The sequence below is a fragment of the Pleurodeles waltl genome, chromosome 4_2 (genome assembly GCF_031143425.1).
Source record: "Pleurodeles waltl isolate 20211129_DDA chromosome 4_2, aPleWal1.hap1.20221129, whole genome shotgun sequence".
Taxonomy (NCBI): Eukaryota; Metazoa; Chordata; class Amphibia; order Caudata; family Salamandridae; genus Pleurodeles; species Pleurodeles waltl.
The window spans coordinates 36075006-36097756 of record NC_090443.1 but is presented as its reverse complement, the minus strand read 5'-3'; the positions used below and the strand labels follow the sequence as shown (position 1 = coordinate 36097756).

Below are 22751 nucleotides of genomic sequence, written 5' to 3'. Positions count from 1 at the left end.
ACAACGTCGATGGAACGGACCCCGTTCCGTTTTGTCCCAAATGCCACAACAAATACCCGTATACAGACCAACATTTGGTCTGTAACCTGTGCCTGTCGCCTGAGCACAGTGAAGAGACTTGCGAGGCCTGTCGTGCGTTCCGGTCCCGAAAGACACTCCGTGACCGTCGAGCCAGGAGACTTCAGGTGGCGTCCACGCCGACAGCGCACCGAGAGTTCGAGGAACAAGAGGAAGAAGAAGCCTTTTCGATCCACGAATCGGACTCCGAGGAATTCGACGATCAAAGAACCGTGAGTAAGACGTCGAAAACAACACAGAAGAAAAGTGACAAGGCCCAGGGGACGCCACTGCCACCAGGCCATGGCTCCACCCATATATTCGGTGACCGACCATCGGCACCGAAAAAGGCCAAGACAGTGGCGAGATCGTCCGACTCCGGTCGAGACACCGGCACGCAGCCTTCTCGGGATCGAGAAAGTGCTGGAGAAAAGCAACGACACCGAGATGGCGGTGTAGAAGCGGCTCGACGCCGAGACAGCGGCACCGACAAAGATCGACGCCGAGAGGTTTCGACTCCAAAAAAGAAAAAAGCCACCTCGGAGCCGAAAAGAAATACAGGCAGGGTTTCGGTGCCGAAACAACCCGTAACCGACCCAGGTCCATGCTCTTATACAGAGGAACAATCACTGTCCTCTCAGATGCGAAAGCATAGGTTTGAGGAAGAGCTGCAATCCACCGAAGTGGACCATACGCAAAAACGTATTTTCATACAGCAGGGAACAGGAAGAATAAGCACCCTTCCCCCTATTAGGAGAAAAAGGAGACTGGAGTTTCAAACAGACCAGGCGCCACAAACAAAAATGGTGAAAAAGGTGACTCCGCCACCCTCTCCTCCACCTGTAATTAACGTCTCACCAGCGCAAACTCCGTCACGTTCCCCGGCTCACACCACCATGAGCCAAGGTGACCAGGATCAAGACGCTTGGGACTTATATGACGCCCCAGTGTCGGACAACAGTCCGGAGGCATATCCGACAAAGCCCTCACCACCAGAAGACAGCTCAGCATACTCTCAAGTGGTGGCTAGAGCAGCACAATTCCACAACGTAAACCTCCACTCGGAACAAGTCGAGGATGACTTTTTATTCAACACCCTCTCCTCCACCCACAGCTCCTACCAAAGCCTGCCTATGCTGCCAGGTATGCTTCGGCACGCAAAGGAAATATTCAAGGAGCCGGTCAAAAGTAGGGCAATAACGCCAAGGGTGGAAAAGAAGTATAAGGCACCTCCTATTTCCTGTTTTCATCACCACACAGCTGCCACCAGATTCTGTCGTAGTAGGAGCAGCTCGGAAAAGAGCCAACTCCCACACATCTGGGGATGCACCACCCCCAGATAAAGAGAGCCGCAAGTTCGATGCAGCTGGGAAAAGAGTCGCAGTACAAGCTGCAAACCAGTGGCGCATCGCTAACTCTCAAGCACTACTTGCGCGCTATGACAGAGCCCATTGGGATGAGATGCAACACCTCATCGAGCATCTTCCCAAGGAACTACAAAAGAGGGCAAAGCAGGTGGTTGAGGAAGGACAGAACATATCAAATAACCAGATACGATCTTCTATGGACGCTGCAGACACAGCTGCAATTAATACATCTGTGACCATTAGAAGGCATGCATGGCTAAGAACGTCTGGGTTCAAACCAGAGATACAGCAGGCAGTGCTCAATATGCCATTCAACGAAAAACAACTGTTCGGACCAGAAGTGGACACGGCAATCGAAAAACTTAAAAAAGACACTGACACTGCTAAAGCCATGGGCGCACTCTACTCCCCGCAGAGCAGAGGAACCTACAGCACCTTCCGCAAGACACCCTTTAGTGGGGGGTTTCGGGGTCAGGCCACACAAGCCAGCACCTCGCAGGCAATACCGTCCAGCTACCAGGGACAGTACAGGGGAGGCTTTCGGGGCCAATACAGAGGAGGGCAATTCCCTAGGAATAGAGGAAAATTTCAAAGCCCCAAAACCCCTACAACCAAGCAGTGACTCAGATGTCACTCACCCCCTCCACACAACACCAGTGGGGGGAAGAATAGGTAATTATTACAAAGCATGGGAGGAAATAACTACAGACACTTGGGTCTTAGCAATTGTCCAACATGGTTATTGCATAGAATTCCTACAATTCCCTCCAAACATACCACCAAAAGCACAGAATTTATCAAAACAACATTCCGAACTTCTGGAAATAGAAGTTCAAGCACTATTGCAAAAGAATGCAATCGAATTAGTACCAATCACACAGACAAACACAGGAGTCTATTCACTGTACTTCTTAATACCAAAAAAGGACAAAACACTGAGACCAATCCTAGACCTCAGAATACTAAACACCTACATTAAATCAGTCCACTTTCACATGGTCACGCTACAAGAAGTGTTACCATTGCTAAAACTACAGGACTACATGACAACCTTAGACCTCAAAGACGCGTATTTCCATATACCAATACATCCGTCGCACAGGAAATACCTACGGTTCGTATTCAAAGGAATACATTACCAATTCAAAGTATTGCCTTTTGGTTTAACAACCGCACCAAGAGTCTTTACAAAATGTCTAGCAGTAGTGGCTGCACATATCAGAAGGCAGCAAATACATGTATTCCCGTATCTAGACGACTGGCTAATCAAAACCAATTCACTAACAAAGTGCTTACAACACACAAATCAAATCATACAAACCCTCTACAAACTAGGTTTCACCGTCAACTTTGCAAAATCCAACATTTTGCCGTGCAAAGTACAACAATACCTGGGAGCCATAATAGGCACAACAAAAGGTGTAGCCACTCCAAGTCCACAAAGAATTCAAAATTTCAACAAGATCATACAACGCATGTATCCAACACAAACAATACAAGCAAAGATGATATTACAACTCCTAGGCATGATGTCTTCATGCATAGCCATTGTCCCGAACGCAAGACTACACATGAGGCCCTTACAACAGTGCCTAGCATCACAATGGTCACAAGCACAGGGTCACCTTCTAGATCTGGTGTTAATAGACCGCCAAACTTACCTCTCGCTTCTATGGTGGAACAGTATAAATTTAAACAAAGGGCGGCCATTCCAAGACCCAGTGCCACAATACGTAATAACAACAGATGCTTCCATGACAGGGTGGGGAGCACACCTCGATCAACACAGCATACAAGGACAATGGAACGTACATCAAACAAAACTGCATATAAATCACCTAGAAATGCTAGCAGTTTTTCAAGCATTAAGGGCTTTCCAACCAATTATAACTCACAAATACATTCTTGTCAAAACAGACAACATGACAACAATGTATTACCTAAACAAACAGGGGGACACACACTCAACGCAGTTGAGCCATCTAGCACAGAAGATATGGCGATGGGCAATTCACAACCACATTCGCCTAATAGCGCAGTTTATTCCAGGGATCCAGAATCAACTTGCAGACAATCTCTCTCGAGATCACCAACAGGTCCACGAATGGGAAATTCACCCCCAAATTCTAAACACTTACTTCAGACTCTGGGGAACACCTCAAATAGACTTGTTTGCAACAAGAGAGAACGCAAAATGCCAAAACTTCGCATCCAGATACCCACACAGGCAGTCCCAAGGCAATGCCCTATGGATGAACTGGTCAGGGATATTTGCCTACGCTTTTCCTCCTCTCCCTCTCCTTCTTTATCTAGTAAACAAATTGAGTCAAAACAAACTCAAACTCATTTTAATAGCACCAACTTGGGCAAGGCAACCCTGGTACACAACACTGCTAGACCTATCAGTAGTACCCCACATCAAATTGCCCAACAGGCCGGATCTGTTAACACAACACAACCAACAGATCAGACATCCAGATCCAGCATCGCTGAATCTAGCAATCTGGCTCCTGAAATCCTAGAATTCGGACACTTACAACTTACCCAAGAATGTATGGACGTCATAAAACAAGCCAGAAGGCCGTCCACTAGGCACTGCTATGCAAGTAAATGGAAGAGGTTTGTCTGCTACTGCCATCATAATCAGATCCAACCTTTACACGCAACTCCAAAGGACATAGTGGGTTACTTGCTTCACTTACAAAAATCTAACCTAGCCTTCTCTTCCATTAAAATACACCTTGCGGCAGTATCTGCATACCTGCAGACTACCTATTCAACTTCCCTATATAGGATACCAGTCATTAAAGCATTCATAGAAGGCCTTAGAAGAATTATACCACCAAGAACACCACCGGTTCCTTCATGGAACTTAAATGTTGTCTTAACAAGACTCATGGGTCCACCTTTTGAACCCATGCACTCTTGCGAAATACAGTTCCTAACCTGGAAGGTTGCATTTCTCATCGCCATTACATCTCTAAGAAGAGTAAGCGAAATTCAGGCGTTTACAATACAAGAACCTTTTATACAACTACACAAAAATAAAGTCGTCCTAAGGACTAATCCTAAATTTTTACCAAAGGTTATTTCACCGTTCCACCTAAATCAAACAGTGGAACTACCAGTGTTCTTCCCACAGCCAGATTCCGTAGCTGAGAGGGCACTACATACATTAGATGTCAAAAGAGCATTAATGTACTACATTGACAGAACGAAAAACATCAGAAAGACTAAACAACTATTTATTGCATTCCAAAAACCTCATGCAGGAAACCCAATATCAAAACAAGGTATAGCCAGATGGATAGTTAAATGCATCCAAATCTGCTACCTTAAAGCAAAACGACAACTGCCCATTACACCAAGGGCACACTCAACCAGAAAAAAAGGTGCTACCATGGCCTTTCTAGGAAACATCCCAATGCAAGAAATATGTAAGGCAGCCACATGGTCTACGCCACACACGTTCACCAAGCACTACTGTGTAGACGTGTTATCCGCACAGCAAGCCACAGTAGGTCAAGCCGTGTTAAGAACATTATTTCAAACCACTTCCATTCCTACAGGCTGAGCCACCGCTTTTGGGGAGATAACTGCTTACTAGTCTATGCAGAACATGTGTATCTACAGCGACAGATGCCATCGAACTGAAAATGTCACTTACCCAGTGTACATCTGTTCGTGGCATCAGTCGCTGGAGATTCACATGTGCCCACCCACCTCCCCGGGAGCCTGTAGCAGTTTGGAAGTTAGCTTCAACTTTGTACATTTGTATATATATTATTTTAACCTTAAATAGGTACATACTTAATCACTCCATTGCATGGGCACTATTACTACAACACAACTCCTACCTCACCCTCTGCGGGGAAAACAATCGAAGATGGAGTCGACGCCCATGCGCAATGGAGACAGAAGGAGGAGTCACTCGGTCCCGTGACTCGAAAGACTTCTTCGAAGAAAAACAACTTGTAACACTCCGACCCAACACCAGATGGCGAGCTATGCAGAACATGTGAATCTCCAGCGACTGATGCCACGAACAGATGTACACTGGGTAAGTGACATTTTCATTATGTCAGTGTTAGCAGTGAAATTCTGGTCCAGAATGTCTTCTTTGGTATGTGTTGGTCTGTGGATATTTTGAGATATACTTAGCAAAATGAATAAATATTTGAACTTAAGGGCATCCAATTAATTGCCTGCTCAGTAGTCGTGATCGTCAAAAATCATTTATTTAGTAAGCAAAATTGAGTTTATCAGCGTATGTGTAAGTAAAAACTGCACTGAGAAAAGATTGTTGTCATGAGAGAAGAAAGTCGAGTTTGCCATTGTTTCTTATGGAGAGCAACTTATGTGGCGACATGTGGCTCTAGGTATTTGCAGATATTTCTGTTTCTGAGATGAATAAGAGAGACCAGTATAGTGGTGGGCACCTTGTCCCGGCTGGTTGTGGCTGGCCACTGACTAGCCTGCCTTTAAAGCACACCACCGGCAGGGTTCTTTAAATAATGGAGGCAAATTTTGCACATTTGCGGAGCTGTAGCTCCACAGCAATGCCACTGACTACCGTTAGAAGAAAAGCACAACCTAAGATGGCAACCACATTAGCAAACACCTAAAAATGTGGTCAGTATTATCAACTCCAAACTTTCTAGGATGCACGTGATGTCTCGTGCAGTAGTCAGTTGAAACACAGTAAGTGATGTCCCCTCAAATAATCAACTTCCCCACATAAAACAAAATCAAGACATTTCTATAAACGCAATTGTTAAAAACTATGAAAGCAAATACAAAAATGCTAATTTAAAAAAGTTTCAGTCTGAAATGGGAAGAAAAGAACACGAGAAATTGCCTGCACTTGTATATGGCACAGAGCCTCAGCAGCATGGATTAGATAATGGAGGGGTGAATACTCCTGTGCTCGGGCCTGTAGCTACTGAGCAAGACCACCCTTAGAAGAAAGTGCCACCTAAGCTGGCTGCCCTGTTAACAAACACATAGAAACTCAATCAATATTAAAAACTCTGTGCACTATCTAGGATACTCCTATGGCACCTTCCACACTAGTCAGTTAAAACAATATAAATAATAGCCCGCAATAGACAACCTCCCCTCATCAAATCAAATTATTATTAAAAGCAATCATGCCAAATATACTATCAGTCAGGCACCAAATAGTTTATTTTGTATTTGAATGACCTTGCCATGCATAAACTATGTTTTCGAGGAGATGCCTGTGTTGCATTTCTCACATTATTTCATAAAATTGGGGATTCAGAAGAACACCCAAATTATTATATAGTGTCTTGCAACTGAAATTAACAAGTGAATTAAGCAAGATTCCTCCGCTGCCTCCCCAAGTCTTCCATATCCTGGGATTCCCCCATTATCAACAAGAATATGGATCTGATTCATTTATACCCTGCATGCCCTGCATTTTTAAAGATCTCCCAATGGAAAAAAGAAGCAATAGTGGGTCATCCAACCAACACATGGATCCAATCACCCTCCTCTTTGCCTTTTATACACATGCCTGGTGCACACCTTTCTATGTATCTGAATTGTAAAAATGGTCCCTTTAGCCTATACTGATAACATATTAAGATTGTGCTGGAACAACCTAGTTGCTATTGGTGTCCACAAAGTTGTAATACTGAGATACTACAGGGATAGAAAAGGGAGCACAGATGCCATTGGCATCAGAGAAGTGCAATATTGAGATACTGCCAGGTCGGTTAGGCACACAGTGACATTTTGAGGGTAAAAACGTTGTAAAATTGATACAATCGAGGGTTGGATGAGTGGCCACAGTAGTGGTGCAGGATTATAGACATGGGTTTACAAGATCATACAGGATCAGGTGAATTCATTGCTTACAGGGGAGAGCACAGACAGTTGTGATTACATAGTGCAAGGGAGTATAGTGATCAGTGACCGAGCAGTGTTGTAATGCTAAGAATGTACTGAATGGGGTGAGGGGTAGACTGACTGTTGGAAGACCACAGAGTTGTCATTTTGGAATGATACAGCGATTGGAGCCAGACTGCTCATTAGAGGAGCTCCAAGAGTTGTGATGCTAAGAGAACCATTGAGGGCAGAGGCCTGTAATGCGGACATGGGACTATAAGCATTATAGCTGGAGGATGGTGCTGAGCACTGTGCTGAGATTGGGTATTAACAGCTCGTCATCATTTCTTAGTTGCTGGAGAAAGCTGAAGCCCGAGAGCGAGAACGTGAAAAGGATGAGGCCCGCAAACTTCGGAGGCGAGAGGCTGCATTCAAGACCATGCTGAAGCAGGTGGTGCCGTCCCTGGAACCCAGCTCCAACTGGGAGGATGTGAGAGCTCTTATTGTCCTCAAAACTCTACCCCCTGCTCCCAGCAATGCCCTTATTTCAAGCACCCAGACCCTGACTGAGAGCAAACAACCAAACATTACATCCTTCATTGGACTCTCTGACCTTTAGAAGCCCTAAGCACTTAAAAGATTTTGGTGCCCCCATATATATCTAATTCAAAATATAAACAATATTAAACCATAAAATAACTTTTTATTTTTCGAAATGGAACAAAACTTACAGTAAGATGGAAAAGTAATGTTTATTTTTGTATACTTTCACTTTATATTTGAAAAGTTTTCTCCTACTTTTTCTAATTGCAAAGTCTTTGATCAGATCCTCAAAACTAACCTTATGTAAAACATCTGCTTCTATACTTGGTAGAGATAAGGCACCCAGCCTGCCTTGCTGCATAGTAGTTCTGTTGGGATTCTTAATATACTTCAACTGAGAAAATAAACCCTTAGCTGAGTAATTTGTGACCATTAATGTTTAAAGTATACGAAAGCAAAAGTCTATATTTAGAAAGGTTCACTCAATATTGTCTTCTCCAATTATTTTATAAAGTTCACTATGACTGAATCATGTTTTTACATTTTTTGTTGCGCTGAACTTATGACGCACATATGAGTAAAACTGCTGAAGCTCAGCTGAGAAGTTAGTGTTAGTGCTGATACAAATTTTCTAGCTGGCATTCAGATATACTTCTGGCGCGGCATCTCCGTCATTGGATAGCTTCTTTCTGATACATTTACAAGTTTGAACTGCCTTGTATTCAACATCTGGTAGCATTTCCTTTGTAGCTGCTTCATATCTTGCAAGTTAATGTCCTGTAGAGCACAGGTGGTCAGCCAATGATCCATACAGATCTGCGCATGTTTTTAAGTTCACATTCTGCAGAACTTGGCATACTATATGAAAATTCTGGAGTCTCACTCGAAAAATTCAACATAAAAACTAATTCTAGGTCTTGTATCTTATTTGCTTCTCTTCTAGTGTCTCCCTTTTGTGACTGGTCTTCAGCTTTACATTCTAATGCTTCTAAATTTTTAAGGAAAGATGTTTAGAATGGTACATATATGTATGTAATTTATTTATTTATTTTGGGAGCCCCTTTTTATGGAACCTGGTTCAGCTGCACCATTTGCAGTTTTGCACCATATGGTCAATGGTAAATCCAGCAATGGAAAACATCTGTGATGCCTCCTTCCTTTGGTGCCCTAAGCATGTACTTATTTTGCTTAATGGTTAGTTCAGCCTTGCTCTGCCTACTTCACCAGTCCCCTACACTCACCAAGCAATGCCCCATTCTCTTTCAGTCTTACTAACGTCAACTTACAACCAGACCTAGTAGCGTCCAAGCGGGCTATCTGCCCCCGTGCTGCTGTGTAAGGTGTCTGCAAAAAATAATATTGTGCAAGGCAATGCCCTGAAACTACACTGTTAGCTATGTGCCCTAAGGGTATATTTCCTGTAAAACAGTCCAGTTTGGCACAGACGCTGGACTTGATATCGGGGTTAGACCATTCGTTTATATCTCCTGTTTTGCCATCAAGCTATTTCACTATTCCACTGTCTTAATAATGCTTTTCACTTAAATTAGGCTATTGTTATTAAATAGTTAAAGTGTAAAACACCGCATTTGTTTGTAAGCGCTTCACACTGACAACTTTTCACCTGCCCGTGAAAATCTTTTCCCCACTGTGCTGAGGGGTATTGCAGCTGTGGGAACAAACTGTAAACATCTCCAGGCACCCTGACATAAGAGTCACTTGGTACCAATCCACAGTCATCATAGTGTAGCTCACACCCTGTCCAATCAAGCCACTGGTAAGAGTACCACTTTGTCTTCTGTACCAGTTGGAAGTTCTACACATGCTTAGTGTAAATCCACTCTGTAAAACCAACCCACACCTCTGCTAAGTTACAAGTGATGATAATGGAGTTTGCACCCTATTTTGACTCCTCCCATGATATCAGTCTGTTGCTGAAACAATCATATCACTTTTTACTTAAATCTGAAGTCCAACAAAGCTTGCTTCATGCTTTATGGAAGAGCAAAATAATAAAGATACGCTTCTGGCATTTCTGACCTTTCAAAGCCAAATCAGTAATGGCCAGGCTAGGGCCTGTTTTGTCCACACAAGTGAGAGGTTGCTTTATCAATGTTTCCCTCGTCTTGTAGTGAGAAGGTTTTAAATCTACTGTCCAGTTCAGACCAAGCTCAAACGTACTCTTTATTCTCACAGGTGCGAGAACGCTTTATCAGAGATCCATCCTTCGACCAAATCACTCTAGAGTCGGAAAGAATTCGTCTCTATAAAGAATTTCTACATGGACTGGAGGTGAGAAGACATAAGTGGCACTATTGCTATTCGGTGGGAGCACTGTCTGTCTTGTAGATCCTCTTACATTGGTTCCATCTCTAAGTAGAATGTTGTTGGGAAGCTTCCAAGCTTCTCTCACTGGTGCCGTCTTGGACCAGGAGCTTCTGGGGACTCTCATTTGTTAAGACATTACAAAGGAGTTTAGAGCATGTAAGGTTACTGATGTTACCTCAGATTTACAGGTGTCTTGGAACGATGTGGTAGTTTTCAACCTTTACCCTCAGAATTGGACAGGTTGCCGTAGTTTCTGGCATCTGCAAAGTTTCTCATTTATGTTTCCCAAATTTTACAGTTTGGGACTAAACACCTTTTCGGTGTGTTGCCTTTGAATTCACTTTATTAATTTGTTTGTAACTCTTAATTTGTAACCCTTTGCATTTCGTAAACAGCAAAAGGAATCGCTAATATCACCTGTATCAGAAAAATTGTTTTTTGTTTTTTTCAAGAAAATGTAACGTGACCTCATATCAATGTATTTGGCTAATTCTTTAAAGAATTAGCTAAATAAATCGAAATGAGATTCTAAAAAAATAATCAATGAGAGAATGTTGAGTTTTCTTGTGATTTGCAGTGAAGACAAATATTTTCTGAACGTTATTAAGGCTTTAGTCCCATATAAAGCACGGTGTGTATCCCTGGATGTGAATGACTGGTTGCAGATATCAGTGAAATTGCCAACTCTGCCCGTCCTTTGCGACGTTCAGGAAGACTGCTTTTAAAAAAATCATTAAGTTGCAAAGATAAAACATTTTCATCTCCTTTTTCAAAGGGTGGTGTACTCACTGGTTGATCAATATTGTCTGACCTTTCACTGATACATCCAAGGTCAGTCACTAACCCTGCCTCTTCTCCTGTTGGGTGCAGAACGAATGTCAGCATCGTCATGTCAAGGCCAAGAAACATTCCAAGAAATCCAAGAAGCAGCACCGCAAGCGGTCACACTCCCAGTCGGTAAGCAAGATTACCATACTGCTGGATCGAATATCCAGCAAGCTGTCATAGTTAGAGCAGTAAATCATGTATCACTGAAAAAAAACTGTTAAAGGTGTTAGCTTTCTGGCTCCAATGCACAAACCACTGAAATTTGCTGGTTATGGTTAGCAACGAACAACACACGCCTGCTCTGCAACTTTTTAAAAGCTTATATCTCTGAAACCTCAACATTTTCAGTGAACAACGCTCTCTCATCTTCGAAGCAGAAGAGACAGGTACGTCTGGGATTGCACCGGCCCAGCCAACACCAAGCCCACATTCGTTGGTCTCATGTGCTTCTTAGGGAGAAACGAAAACAAGGCATCCTCTGCGTTGAAACTGGTAGGGCCCCAAACTTAGAAGACACCAAGGGGCATGAATATTACTCCAGCGTGGCAAAACTAGGAACAAAATCCCCCTTCCCTTGGTTAAGCCCCCCCCCCCCAACGTGGAAGCAGAGCACTGCTCGCCCAGGAGTCAGATGTTGAGCAGAGCAGAGCAGAAAGAAACTCTCAGGCTGTGAACCACCATTGTCCTCGGGCTCAGTTTGGCATGGAGAGAAAGATTCAAAGCCGAGCCAAGTTACAGCGAATGAAGTCAAGCCTCAACAGTTATGAAACCCTCTAAATCAAAGGGCACTGAATCTTCTCAGTCAGAGGCTAAATCAATGCCAAGAGCACCTCCAAGACTGAATGCTAACCCGATGCTGAGATCAAAGGAACCTGATGCATCCATCCAGGAAAGACTGGCAGAGGATCCTCACCTTCGATGAACCACCACAACCCATGCCTAAAAAGCACAAGGAGTAAGTTACAAGTCCTTCAACCAAACTACTCACACTGAGGTAATACCTACCAGTACTACCTCCTCCATCTCCACCATCACCATGGCTATATTCTCCTTCCTCTCCACCACCAATAGAGTCTCCTGACAGAAATGTGTACTCATATCCATTCCCAGGCAGCCCTTATGAGGAAAGAGGCCCTTACAACATGTTCCTGGGGACAGGGAAGATGCCTGGGATGATTATAATGTTGACCCTGCAAACAGCCTCGATCTGGAATGATACTTGGCCAAGCAGATAACACTGCATATCATGCTGTCATTCAGAGAATGGACCATCACCACAAAGTCAACATCCATGTCTTACAGGAGAAGCATGACATTAGTCGAAACCCACTCCAATAATGTACTGTTTAGTTCCTCCTCAGCTCAATAGCATGTTGACTTTGGCCCCAGACAATTGTCATGGCAAAAGGTAGTTAAACCATGGGTCTAGAAGACATTCAGAACTTCTCCCAATGACCCACTTCATCAGTGGCCACGTCCCCCAGACTCCTTGGTGGTACAACCTGCAAGGAGACGGGCCTTGGCTCAAGCAATGGGGACTCTCCTTCTCCTGATAAGGACAGTAAGTGCTTCAAAGCTCTCAGCAAGCACATGGCGGTTGGCGCAACCACCCAATAGCAAATTGCCAATTGAGTTGGCTTGCTGTAAAGGTTTCACCGGTAGGAGATGGAGGCGCTGATGCAGCACTTCCCTGAGACTCCCAGAAAGATGGGGCAAGAAGTACTCGCTGAGGGGAAGATCAACTCCAATGTGAATAACCACCGTGCACTCTGTGCTGCAGATACTGCCTTCAACAGTGAGAACACGAGCATGCAGCTCCACTGTCACCCATGGTTATGCATCTTGGGGTTCAAGCCAGAGTTTCAGCAAGTCCTCCTTAACATTGCAATTGACAGGGAACATCTTTTTGGGCCCTAAGTGGCTGAGAAGTTAGAAAAGATTAAGGTGGACACAGGGATTGGGATGTCCATAGGTGCACTGTAGTCTTCCCCTCCAAGGGGACCCTTTTGTGGGTGAAACAACTCAGGGTGGGCCCAAGACCACTATCCTGGCCAAGCTCAAACCCGCTAGGCCAACAGCAGGCCTTTCATAAATCTCAGACAGGTAGAAGATACACAAGGAGCAGCTACAGGGGTAACAAATACAAGGACGGGGTAGAGGCAGCTCTGGCAAAAGAAGTCTTTGCTCCCAAATACTGAATAGTCCATGTTGCCACTGATGACACAACAGCTATCGGCGAAGGGGTTTGGGAGGAGATACTAAAGGATTTCCACCATCACTGGTAGGAAATCAGCTCATAGAGTGGGTATTATCAGTAGTTCAGAAAGGCTACTGCTTAGAATTATACACCACCCCTCTCAATATACCACCACACCCTCAGCCAAGGGGACGGCAGAGAAAAAGCCTTCAACTCTAAGGTGTCCAGAAATTTCCAATGAATGAATGGAAGCCTCGATAGAATCAGTTGGGATATATTTGCTCATTTATGGGAAACCTCAATGATGTTAGGAGTGCCGCCGTCATCCAGAGGTGGCCCATGACAGACTGCAGTGAGTCCACATTCAGCAGCCAGTCGTGGTATCGGATACAGGAACTTCCGACCTCTGAAGAGGGGAAGCGGCCCCCACTATTACTTCTGTGAGCCACTGGTAAGGCCAAAGAAGAACATTGCAAACTAGAAATGCTCCTGTACCACCCTCAACTTCAGGTAACAGCTGTGGGACTGAAACACAGGTATATGAAACTATGTGCAAATCCAAGGACACCCTCTAGTCTCCAATGTCTATTCTCCCATGCCCAGGGCAGAAAGGATCTGAGTTAATGTGAGCATTGCGAATTTGTCCTTCACACAGAAAGGTGTTCAAGGGTCTGAACAGGGTGGGCCTGGGACCACTGTCCTTTTTCAGTACAAAGAAGTAGCAGGAATAATAATCTCAACCTCACTCCAAGTCCAGTACTCTCTCTCCAGGGCCCCCTGAATAGCAACAGGCGTACCTCATGTATCAGGATGGACGAACAAGTTACTTACATTTGTTAATGCTCTTTCTGGTGAATACTCTTATCTAACCCTAGATTCCCTACCTTTAGAATATTCCCCAGGCACCAGACTGGATCCCAACACTTTCTCATCCCTTCTTGTGTGTGCTGCTAGGTGGTGCAATGTGACTCTGAATTGGCTATGCTCCACCCCATCATACCAATGTAATTCTTCTGCTTTACACTTTCTACAATCTCAGACACGGAACATAAAAAAAGTGTGTAGATCTCTTATTTGGGACCTTTTAGATGGTAAAAAGAGAGCACTTCACAAAATGGAGAGGTGGGAAGGCAGTGAGAAATCTGTGGTTAGCGTATACTCCAGAAGGAAAATTTTAATTATCCAGTAATCATCTGTTCGTGGCATGTAGTGCTGTAGATTCACATGCTCTGCATACTCCTGCCATCTAGTGTTGGGTCCAGAGTGTTGCAAGTTGTTTTTCTTCTAAGAAGCATTTTCAAGTTACAGGAGTGACTCCTCCTTCTGAGTGATACTGCGCATGGGCATCAACTCCTTTGTTAGATTGTTTTCCCGCAGGCCAGTTAGAAAAGGAGTGTAGAGGAAATATACACAAAGACATATCCTGCAAATGTAATTACATATGTACAAGAACATAAAAATATAAAGTAACTGGAACGGCCACAGGAGTCCGGGGAGGAGGGAGGGCTCCCCTTGTCTCTCTGAATCTGAAAGAAAGGCTCTTCCAAGATTAGGACCTGGTGCTCACTAATATGTCTGAGTGATGTGATAGCAACTAAAAATGCAATTTTCCAAGAAAGGTACTGAGGAGGACCTGAATGAAGTGGCTAAAAATGAGTGCCCATGAGCCTGGTAAGCACAATATTGAGATTCCAGGATGATGCAGGAGGCACTCTGGGTGGAGTAACCCTTTTAAAGCCTTCCATTAAAGCTTTGGAACCTGGGATTCTGAACAGGGAAATATGTTCTCTATTTTGTAGATATAGGGCTATAGCTGCGAGATGTAAGCAAATGGAAGTGTAAGCTAGATTTGTTTTCTGTAAGTGGAGCAAATAAAAAATGTCTTGGACAGTAGCTTTAATGGGGATTAATATGTTTGGATTGGCAGTAGTATACAAAATGTTCCCATTTTGCTGCATTACATGTGCTGGTTGTGGGTCTACAAGCTTCCCTGAGAATGTCCATATATTCTGAAGGCAGTCCCAAGTAACCAAACTCTAGGACTTCAGGAGCCACATCGCAAGGTTGAGTGCCTTGGGGTCTGGATGTCTGATCTGTCTGTGATTTGAGTGAGAAGGTCCGGCCTGCTTGGGAGCTTCTCGTGGGGAGCTACTGAGAGGTCCAGAAGCATGGTGAACCATTGCTGACGTGCCCAAGTGGGAGCTACAAGGATCATGGTGAGAGATGTCTGTCCTCCGAACCAGAAATGGAATGAGAGGGAAAGGTGGAAAAGCGTAAGCAGATATCCCTGACCAGCTATTCCATAGAGTGTTGCCCTTGGATAGAAGATGTGGATTTCTGAAGGCAAAGCTTTGGCATTTTGCATTTTCTGCTGTGGCGAAAAGGTCTATCTGAGGAGTTCCCCACTTTGCGAAGTACGTTTAAAGGACTTGTGGGTGGAGCTCCCATTTGTGGACTTGTTGCTGCATCCTGCTGAGCAGATCTGCAAAGTCATTCTCCGTCCCTGGGAGATACTCTGCCACCAGGTGAATGTGGTGGTGGAGAGCCCATTGTGCCAGTTGTGACAATTGGGCCGACCGTGTCCCCCCCCGTTTCTGTAAATAATGCATGCCCGTCATGTTGTCCATGCAGACTAGAACAACCTTGTGAGACAGGTGATGAAATGCTTGCAGGACCAGAAAGATTGCCTGAAGCTCGAGATAATTATTATGTAGGGATCGGTGACTGAGATCCCAGAGGCCCGGTACTGTGAGGTCTTGAAAGTGAGCACCCCAACCAGTCAGTGATGCATCTGTGGTCAGAACGACCTGAGGCACAGGGTCCAGAAAAGGCCACCCTTTCAACAGGTTGGTGGTGTTTGACCATTGCAGAGAGCAGTGAGTATGGCGGTCTAACACTAGATCCTCCAGGAGACACTGTGCATGAGACCACTGATGAGACAGACACTGCTTTAGGGGACACAGGTGGAGTCTGGCATGGGGAACGATGGCAGTGCACAAAGCCATCATCCCTAACAGATGCATTATAGTCCTGACTGTGTATGTGTGATTCTCCTGAAACTGGCGGAGAAGAGACTCAAAACTCTTAACGCTGGACAGGGTGGGGTATGCTAGCCCCAACTCTGCACTGAGAATAGTTTCTAGATAGGGCTGTATCTGAAGAGATTGTAGATGAGATTTGACAAAGTTGTTTGTGAATCCCAGCATGTGAAGTAGGTCCACTGTCATCTGAGTGTGATCTTGGCACTGTCATAGTGTGCTGGCTTTAATGAGCCAGTTGTCTAGGTAAGGGAACACGTGTATGTTTTGTCTTCTGAGATGTGCAGTGACTACTGCTAAGCACTTTGTGAAGACTGGGGGCAGTCGACTCTGAAGGGTAGGACTTTGAACTGGTAATGTTTGCCTGCAACCACGAATCTTAGGTATTTTCGGTGTGCAGGGTGGATGAGGATATGGAAGTATGTGTCTTTTAGATTTAGGGCTTTCAAAGTCAACTTGTTGTAGAAGTAGAATAACGTCATGGAGACTAACTATATGAAAGTTTTCTGAGAGAATGTAGTGGTTTAATGGTCTGAAATCCAGAATAGGCCTGAGAGAGCCACCCTCTTTGGGGATGAGGAAGTTTAGGGAGTATAGTCCTGCTCCCTGGTTTTTGTAATGGGACAGGCTCTATGGCCCCCTTGAGAAGAAAGGATTGTACCTCTTGTTTGAGAAGAGGTTTGAGAAGGGTGAGGTGCTCGTGGGATAGCCTGTGAGAATGAGGGGGATGTTTGGAGGTGTGGTAACGTGCTCCAGACAAAACTATGTTGGATAATAGAAAGGACACATTGCTCCGAGGTGATGTTGACCCATTCGGTATGAACATTTTGAAGTCGTCCCTGACAGGTGTGGTATAGGGGGTGGGGAGATGTAGGTAGTCACTGTTTGGATGTGGAAGCAGAGCTGCGGGTGGTGGTGCTCTTACCTCTGCCTCGGTTGTTATTGCGTCTATAGGCTCCCCTGAAGAAGCCTTGAGAGTATGAGGTTGAAGGTTGTCTGCTCTGGGGGGTAGAGGCCTCAGAGGCTGTTGATTTTTTAAATGTGGCCAGACGAAAAGGGCCTCATTGTGAGTAGGACTGAAGCGCACCCATGGCTTTTGCAGTGTGGGTTTCTGTTTTTTCAACTTCTTGAGGCTGGAGCCCACTTGAGGACCGAAAAGATGCTCCTTGTCGAAGGGCAAACTGAGCACCGCTTGCTGGACCTCTGGTTTAAAGCTAGAGCAACAAAGCCAGGCAGGTCTTCTTATTAGGATACTGGTGTTTAAACCAAGAGCAATCGTGTCTGCAGCATCCAGTGCACAATGGATGGAATTATTATAGATTGTTTGGTCCTCTGCAACAATCTGTTGTCCTCTTGTGCGGTGGTCATCTGGGAGATATTGGAGGGGCTCCTCCATTCCATCCCAGTGAGCCCCATTGTATCTCGCTAGCAAGGCCTGTGAATTGGCGGTGCACCAATGATTGGCTGCCTGCTCAGTCACAATTCTGCCAGCAGCATCCACCTTTTTGTTCTCCTTGTCTGGGGAGGGGAGTTCCCTGTGGCCTGACTATTGTCCGGTTTTCTTGCAGTATTGACTACTATGGAGTCTGGCAGGACCTGGGGTCTGATATATAGTGAATCAGAGGAGCAGGTTTATATTTTTTGTCTACTCTACAGTCGACAACCCTAGAGCAGACTGGTTCTTTAAAAATGTTGTCTGTGTCACGAAGCATGCCAGGGAGCATGGGGAGGAACTGGATATATCTGAGTAGAAGTTAAGGTATTGAAAAGGAAGTCCTTCTCAATGGGGTCCCTGTGCAGCATAGCATTATGGAAGGTGGCTCCTGAGTTACTACCTGCGGGTAGGATGTAGTATCCTTTGGTGGGGAGGGTTTTGCGGGGTACAAATCTGGGGCAGTAGTTCATGGGATCGGGGGTCATGTGTCCTGTGGATCTGGGTCCTGCAGTGTCCCACCCAAATCTTCCCTGATAAATAAAGGGGAACCCTGAGGTGTCAGATCTCCTGCAGTAAGAGAAGCAGGTGAATGAGGAGGGGAGGGGAGGAGGAGATGCAGGGAGTTGAGGTGGTGGAGAAGGTGGATCAGGAGGAGGAGGAAGGGGATAAGGCTTGGAAGAAGTGGTTGTAGCCTTGTCCTTAGTAGCCTTCTTTGGAGGTGGAGAAGTGTCCAAAGCCTCTTGGAAGGACAGTTTCCTCTTGAATGTCACTGGGGAAGCAATAATGAGCCCTATGCCCCTCTAGATATGGAGGAGGCGCTGTGGAGCATCCATGGTCCCCAGAATAGGCTCAAGGGGCGATGGTGTAGCTGAAGACTAGCTAGAGTGTTGGCTCCCCTGTTTTTGGCACAGAGGGTTTCAGTCAGTGTCTTTTTGTTGGCATCAAAGCAACAGTGGAGGCTGGTTGGCTTAGAGCCAAAGTACTCGGTGCCGAAGTCCGGATTGAGATGGATCAGACAGAGGAGCTGGAGGTCGATAGCAAAGACTATGTTGTGATCTTGTGGGTGGGACAGTCAAAGCAGTTTTTCTGAACAGGCCATGGCCTGGTGGCAGTGGCGGTCCGGCAACCTGTGTAAGCGGCTTCTTAGCAGTCTTAGGGTGGGTAGGAGGAGCCACAGTACTCAGGGGTTGCGCTAATGTCACCTCATGGCTTTCGATATCTGGCTGGATGTCGGAGTCCCGGATGGAGAAGGCCTCCTTTTGTTCTGGCTCCTCCTTGGTGTGCTCCTTCCCAAAAATGTCTGGGGTGTCGTCCGGAGTCTTGTGTACCATCTCCAACCGATGAGCTCTTCGGTCATAAAGGGTCTTCTTTAACCGGAAGGATTTGCAGCCGTCGCAGGTAGCTTCCTGGTGATCAGGGAAGGGTCACTAATTACACACCAGATGTTGGTCTGTGTGGATGAATTTTGAGTGGTATAAAGGACAGAAATGAAAATGCTTCTGTTCCATTAGCTCAGCATATTCTACAGTTCCGCGTGGTGAGGTAGGGCCGAAATGGCCATGGTCATCCTGGAGGGCACGCAGTCGGTGCCCGGAACGGCAGGGGGAAACAAATGCAAAGATGGAAATAGGAAAGGGAAGATGGAAGTAAAGTTTCAGCCAGAGCGAGTTGAAAGATGGAGTGAAAACACACACGTCTGAACCCGAAGGCAGAGAGAAAAAATTCTAACAAAGGAGTCGATGCCCATGTGCAGTATCATTCGATCTGGGGAAATGAAAATGCTTCTTCGAAGAAAAACAACTTGCAACACTCCAGACCCAACACTAGATGGCAGGAGTATGCAGAGCATGTGTATCTACAGCCACACATGCCATAGAACAGAGACTTACCAAATGTTACTTGTTCTTCTGATGGATACTTCTAACACATATTCCTTACCTTTAGAATAGATACCAAAGCAGTACCTCCCAAGGTGGATATGTGGAGTATATATTGAGTGGGCTCAGACCAATAAGTCCTGAAGGACGGAACAGGTGAAATGCACTTCCTGTTGAACAAGGCTGTCAAGGCAGTAGTGCTTCATGAACATGTGCACAGACACCGAAGTAGCAGCCTGACATATGTCAAGAACAGGCACTCCGCATATGTAATGTAGTGATAGCAACCTGGGCCCAGGTGGAATGAGCCCTCAGTTCTTCCAAAGGCTGCTCTTGGCCAGTGCATGGCATATCTTAATGCAGAGGTCTCACCTTGACAGTGTCATTTTCTGCACCACCTTGCCTTTCTTTGATCAGAAGCTGATCATCCACCCAATGGCTTTTGGTGCTATTGATGTAAAATCTTAAACCTCTTTTGAAGCCCAGGTGATGGACTCTCTCCTCGACTTTTGATTGGTGAGGCGGAGTGAAGAACAGTGCAAGGGTGATGGATCCCACGTGAAAAGGAGTCACAACTTTTGGCAAGAAGTCCGCCTGGGCCCCAGCACCAGTTTGTCGGAGGAAAAAAGGTGGAGTAGAGTGGTTGTACTAAAAGAGCATGGAGTTCACTCGTGATGAGCTGAAGTGATCCCAATGAGGAAGACGCGATGAACAGCTGTTTATCAGGTTGAAGGGAGTACACTTAGGGAAAGTTAGAACCAAATTGAGATCTCACTGTGGCATTACAAAAGGTTTAGGAGAAAACGGGTATTAAAACCTTTTGAAACCTCATCACAGGAGGGGAATGCAAAAAGGCAAAAAGAGTCAAGAAATAACCTGGGCAAAAGACAAAACAAGCAATAAGATAGCTGACAGCTTGACTTGTTACAGGTCTGTGTTACAGACACCATACCAGTCCACACATTTGTCCCAGTGCCTGGCGTAAATACACTTTGTAGAAGCGTGCCATGCAGCAAGTGTAACATTCATAACTTCAGGACGAGACAGAATGCAGTCATTTGCCCCCAGCCTGCTACTGCAACAGTCGATCCCCCTCAAAACCGGAGCTTGAATGGAGGACAGCTGCTCACGCCTAGAAGTTCTGAACCCCACACCATCCTGGCCCAATTTGGAGAAGAAAGATGTCGTGGGCCTGACTGGTCTTGATTTCTTCAGAATTGAGCCAAAAGGGTTAGAGGCAAAGGGCTTACAGGAATTCCAAGCTCCTATCTAAGCAAAATGCATTACTGAGAGACAGCCTTTTTGGTAAATCTAACACAAAAGTGCTGACATTGCAAGTTCCTGCCAGTAGCCAAAAGATTAAGCCAGAGTTCTCCCAACAGCTGAAAAATTCCCTGTGCCACCTTCGGGTGTAGTTGCAATTCGGGATCTGCTAAGCATCCGCCACTGAGTTTGTCCGCCCTGGCATTTAGAGATCTAGCTAGGTGGTTCACGAGCTCTGCAGCTCGCCTCATGATCATGGTAAAAGGCACTGAGGAGAGGCACTCTCATCAGTGGCAGGATCATGGGGAGAGACAAGCCCATTGTCTAGGGAAGTGTCCAGACCACTGACAGAGTAGTTCAGAATACCAACTGTCATCATATCGAGGGCTGCATTAATCCCCTTCATTGTAGTCATCAGTATCGGAATCTGATCCAAAGAACTGATGTAAGGTATGAGCTCCACTGCATGGTAAGGGCAAGGTATTGGACTCTGAAGGATTGGTTATAGACTGTGCCCCCATAGGTTGGGACGCAGTCTTGGTCAAGGTCGATTCCAAGCCGGCTTGGAGTCAGAGACCACAATAGGGATTGGCTCTTCTGCTGGCGGTATTGCCACAGGCATCAATGAGAAAAGAACAGGCACAGAGTGGTACCAGAACCAAAGTCGCAACAGAGCCAGTGTGGAACCTGATGTGGATTCACAAGGCATAGATGGCACCAAGAACAAACCCACTGGCGGGATCCTGACTGGATGGTTCTGAGGATCCTTAGGGGCCTGAAGATGCACCAGAGGGAGCTGAAACCGAGCCAAAAATATGCAGCATGACTTCCCAAAAGGCCTTTATTTGCTACAGCGTCACTGACAGACCTGGAAACTAGGGTTGTGTCAAGACCAAACATGGTTCCTCAGTTTGGTAGTGAGACCAGAAGGCATGCTGCCACCATTACAGCCTCTATGGAGTTCGAGAGTGGAGGGAAGGGATTGATTCCAGATTTGATTTCTTATGCATCTTTTTAGAATTCGATTGCGATGAGGAGTTGCCATGGGAATAGCTTTGGGAGCAGGGACGGGAGAGTCCTTTTGACTTTGACTGGTCATGACGTGGAGTCTTCCTATGTGTGGCGATGTGGAATTTACCTCACAGTCCCATATAGCCTTTGGGTTCATCTGAACATAGCTGTTGAAGGTTGTGGAATTGTGCTCTGACACAAAGTACCACAGACATAACTCGGAGAATCTGTCACAGACGTGTTTGAGAGAGTCCGTACAAAGTTTAAACCCTGTTCCTTTGGGAGGTGGCATATCATCCCTTGCAAAATGGAAAATAAATTCTTGGAGAAAAATACTTGTCAAAGACGAGAGGAGAAAGCCTCAGATCAGTGTCTGAAAGGAGGAAAGAAAGGAACTAATATAGGCGCTTACATGTATCCCTTCACGCTGATTTCAGAGTGGAACGATGACAGTACAGAGCTGTACGATGGCCCCTATTGCCAACCAGAAGAACTCATTTAGAGTTCAGGATCCAGTCTGTGCCTGGAGGAATATTCAAAATGCAGTTAGCAGTATCCGTCAGAAATTCTTTGTTTTTATTTCTTGTGTGGGGGTGGTGTCAGAAGTTGTGGTATTGCCTAACATGATCCAGTGAAATGCCACACCTTGTGTATTCTGAGGTGAAGGTCCCTCTTTCTGGAACAATCTCCTCCCCCTCTCCCCCCCACTCCCACGCCCATGCACACGACTCACACCCTCCTCGACTTCAGGAGGAAGCACAAGACATGGCTCTTTGAGGAGTAGCTACCAGTTCGCAGCGACAACCCACAGCGCCTGGATGCCCCCCCCCCGGGTGATAAGCTGCGCTTTATAAATCTAATGATTGATTGATTTTCCTCATAGTTTTCATGTATCCTGCAGTCTGATCTATGCTGAAGCTTTCTGGTCGTATTCAAAGTCAATAGCAAATTGCA

The 22751-nt window shown here is 45.5% G+C and overlaps 1 protein-coding gene across 4 annotated transcripts in view; it reads left to right on the top strand.

Annotated features, from left to right (window-relative positions):
* Nucleotides 1-22751, top strand: part of PRPF40B (pre-mRNA processing factor 40 homolog B) — a 178269-nt gene that overhangs the window by 134707 nt on the left and 20811 nt on the right. For all 4 annotated transcript variants that reach the window (XM_069230521.1, XM_069230522.1, XM_069230520.1 and 1 more), the window contains exons 21-23: nucleotides 7630-7767; nucleotides 10017-10112; nucleotides 11019-11105. In XM_069230521.1, coding sequence (XP_069086622.1) covers nucleotides 7630-7767; nucleotides 10017-10112; nucleotides 11019-11105 — 321 coding nt within the window. The remainder of the gene's footprint in view (nucleotides 1-7629; nucleotides 7768-10016; nucleotides 10113-11018; nucleotides 11106-22751) is intronic.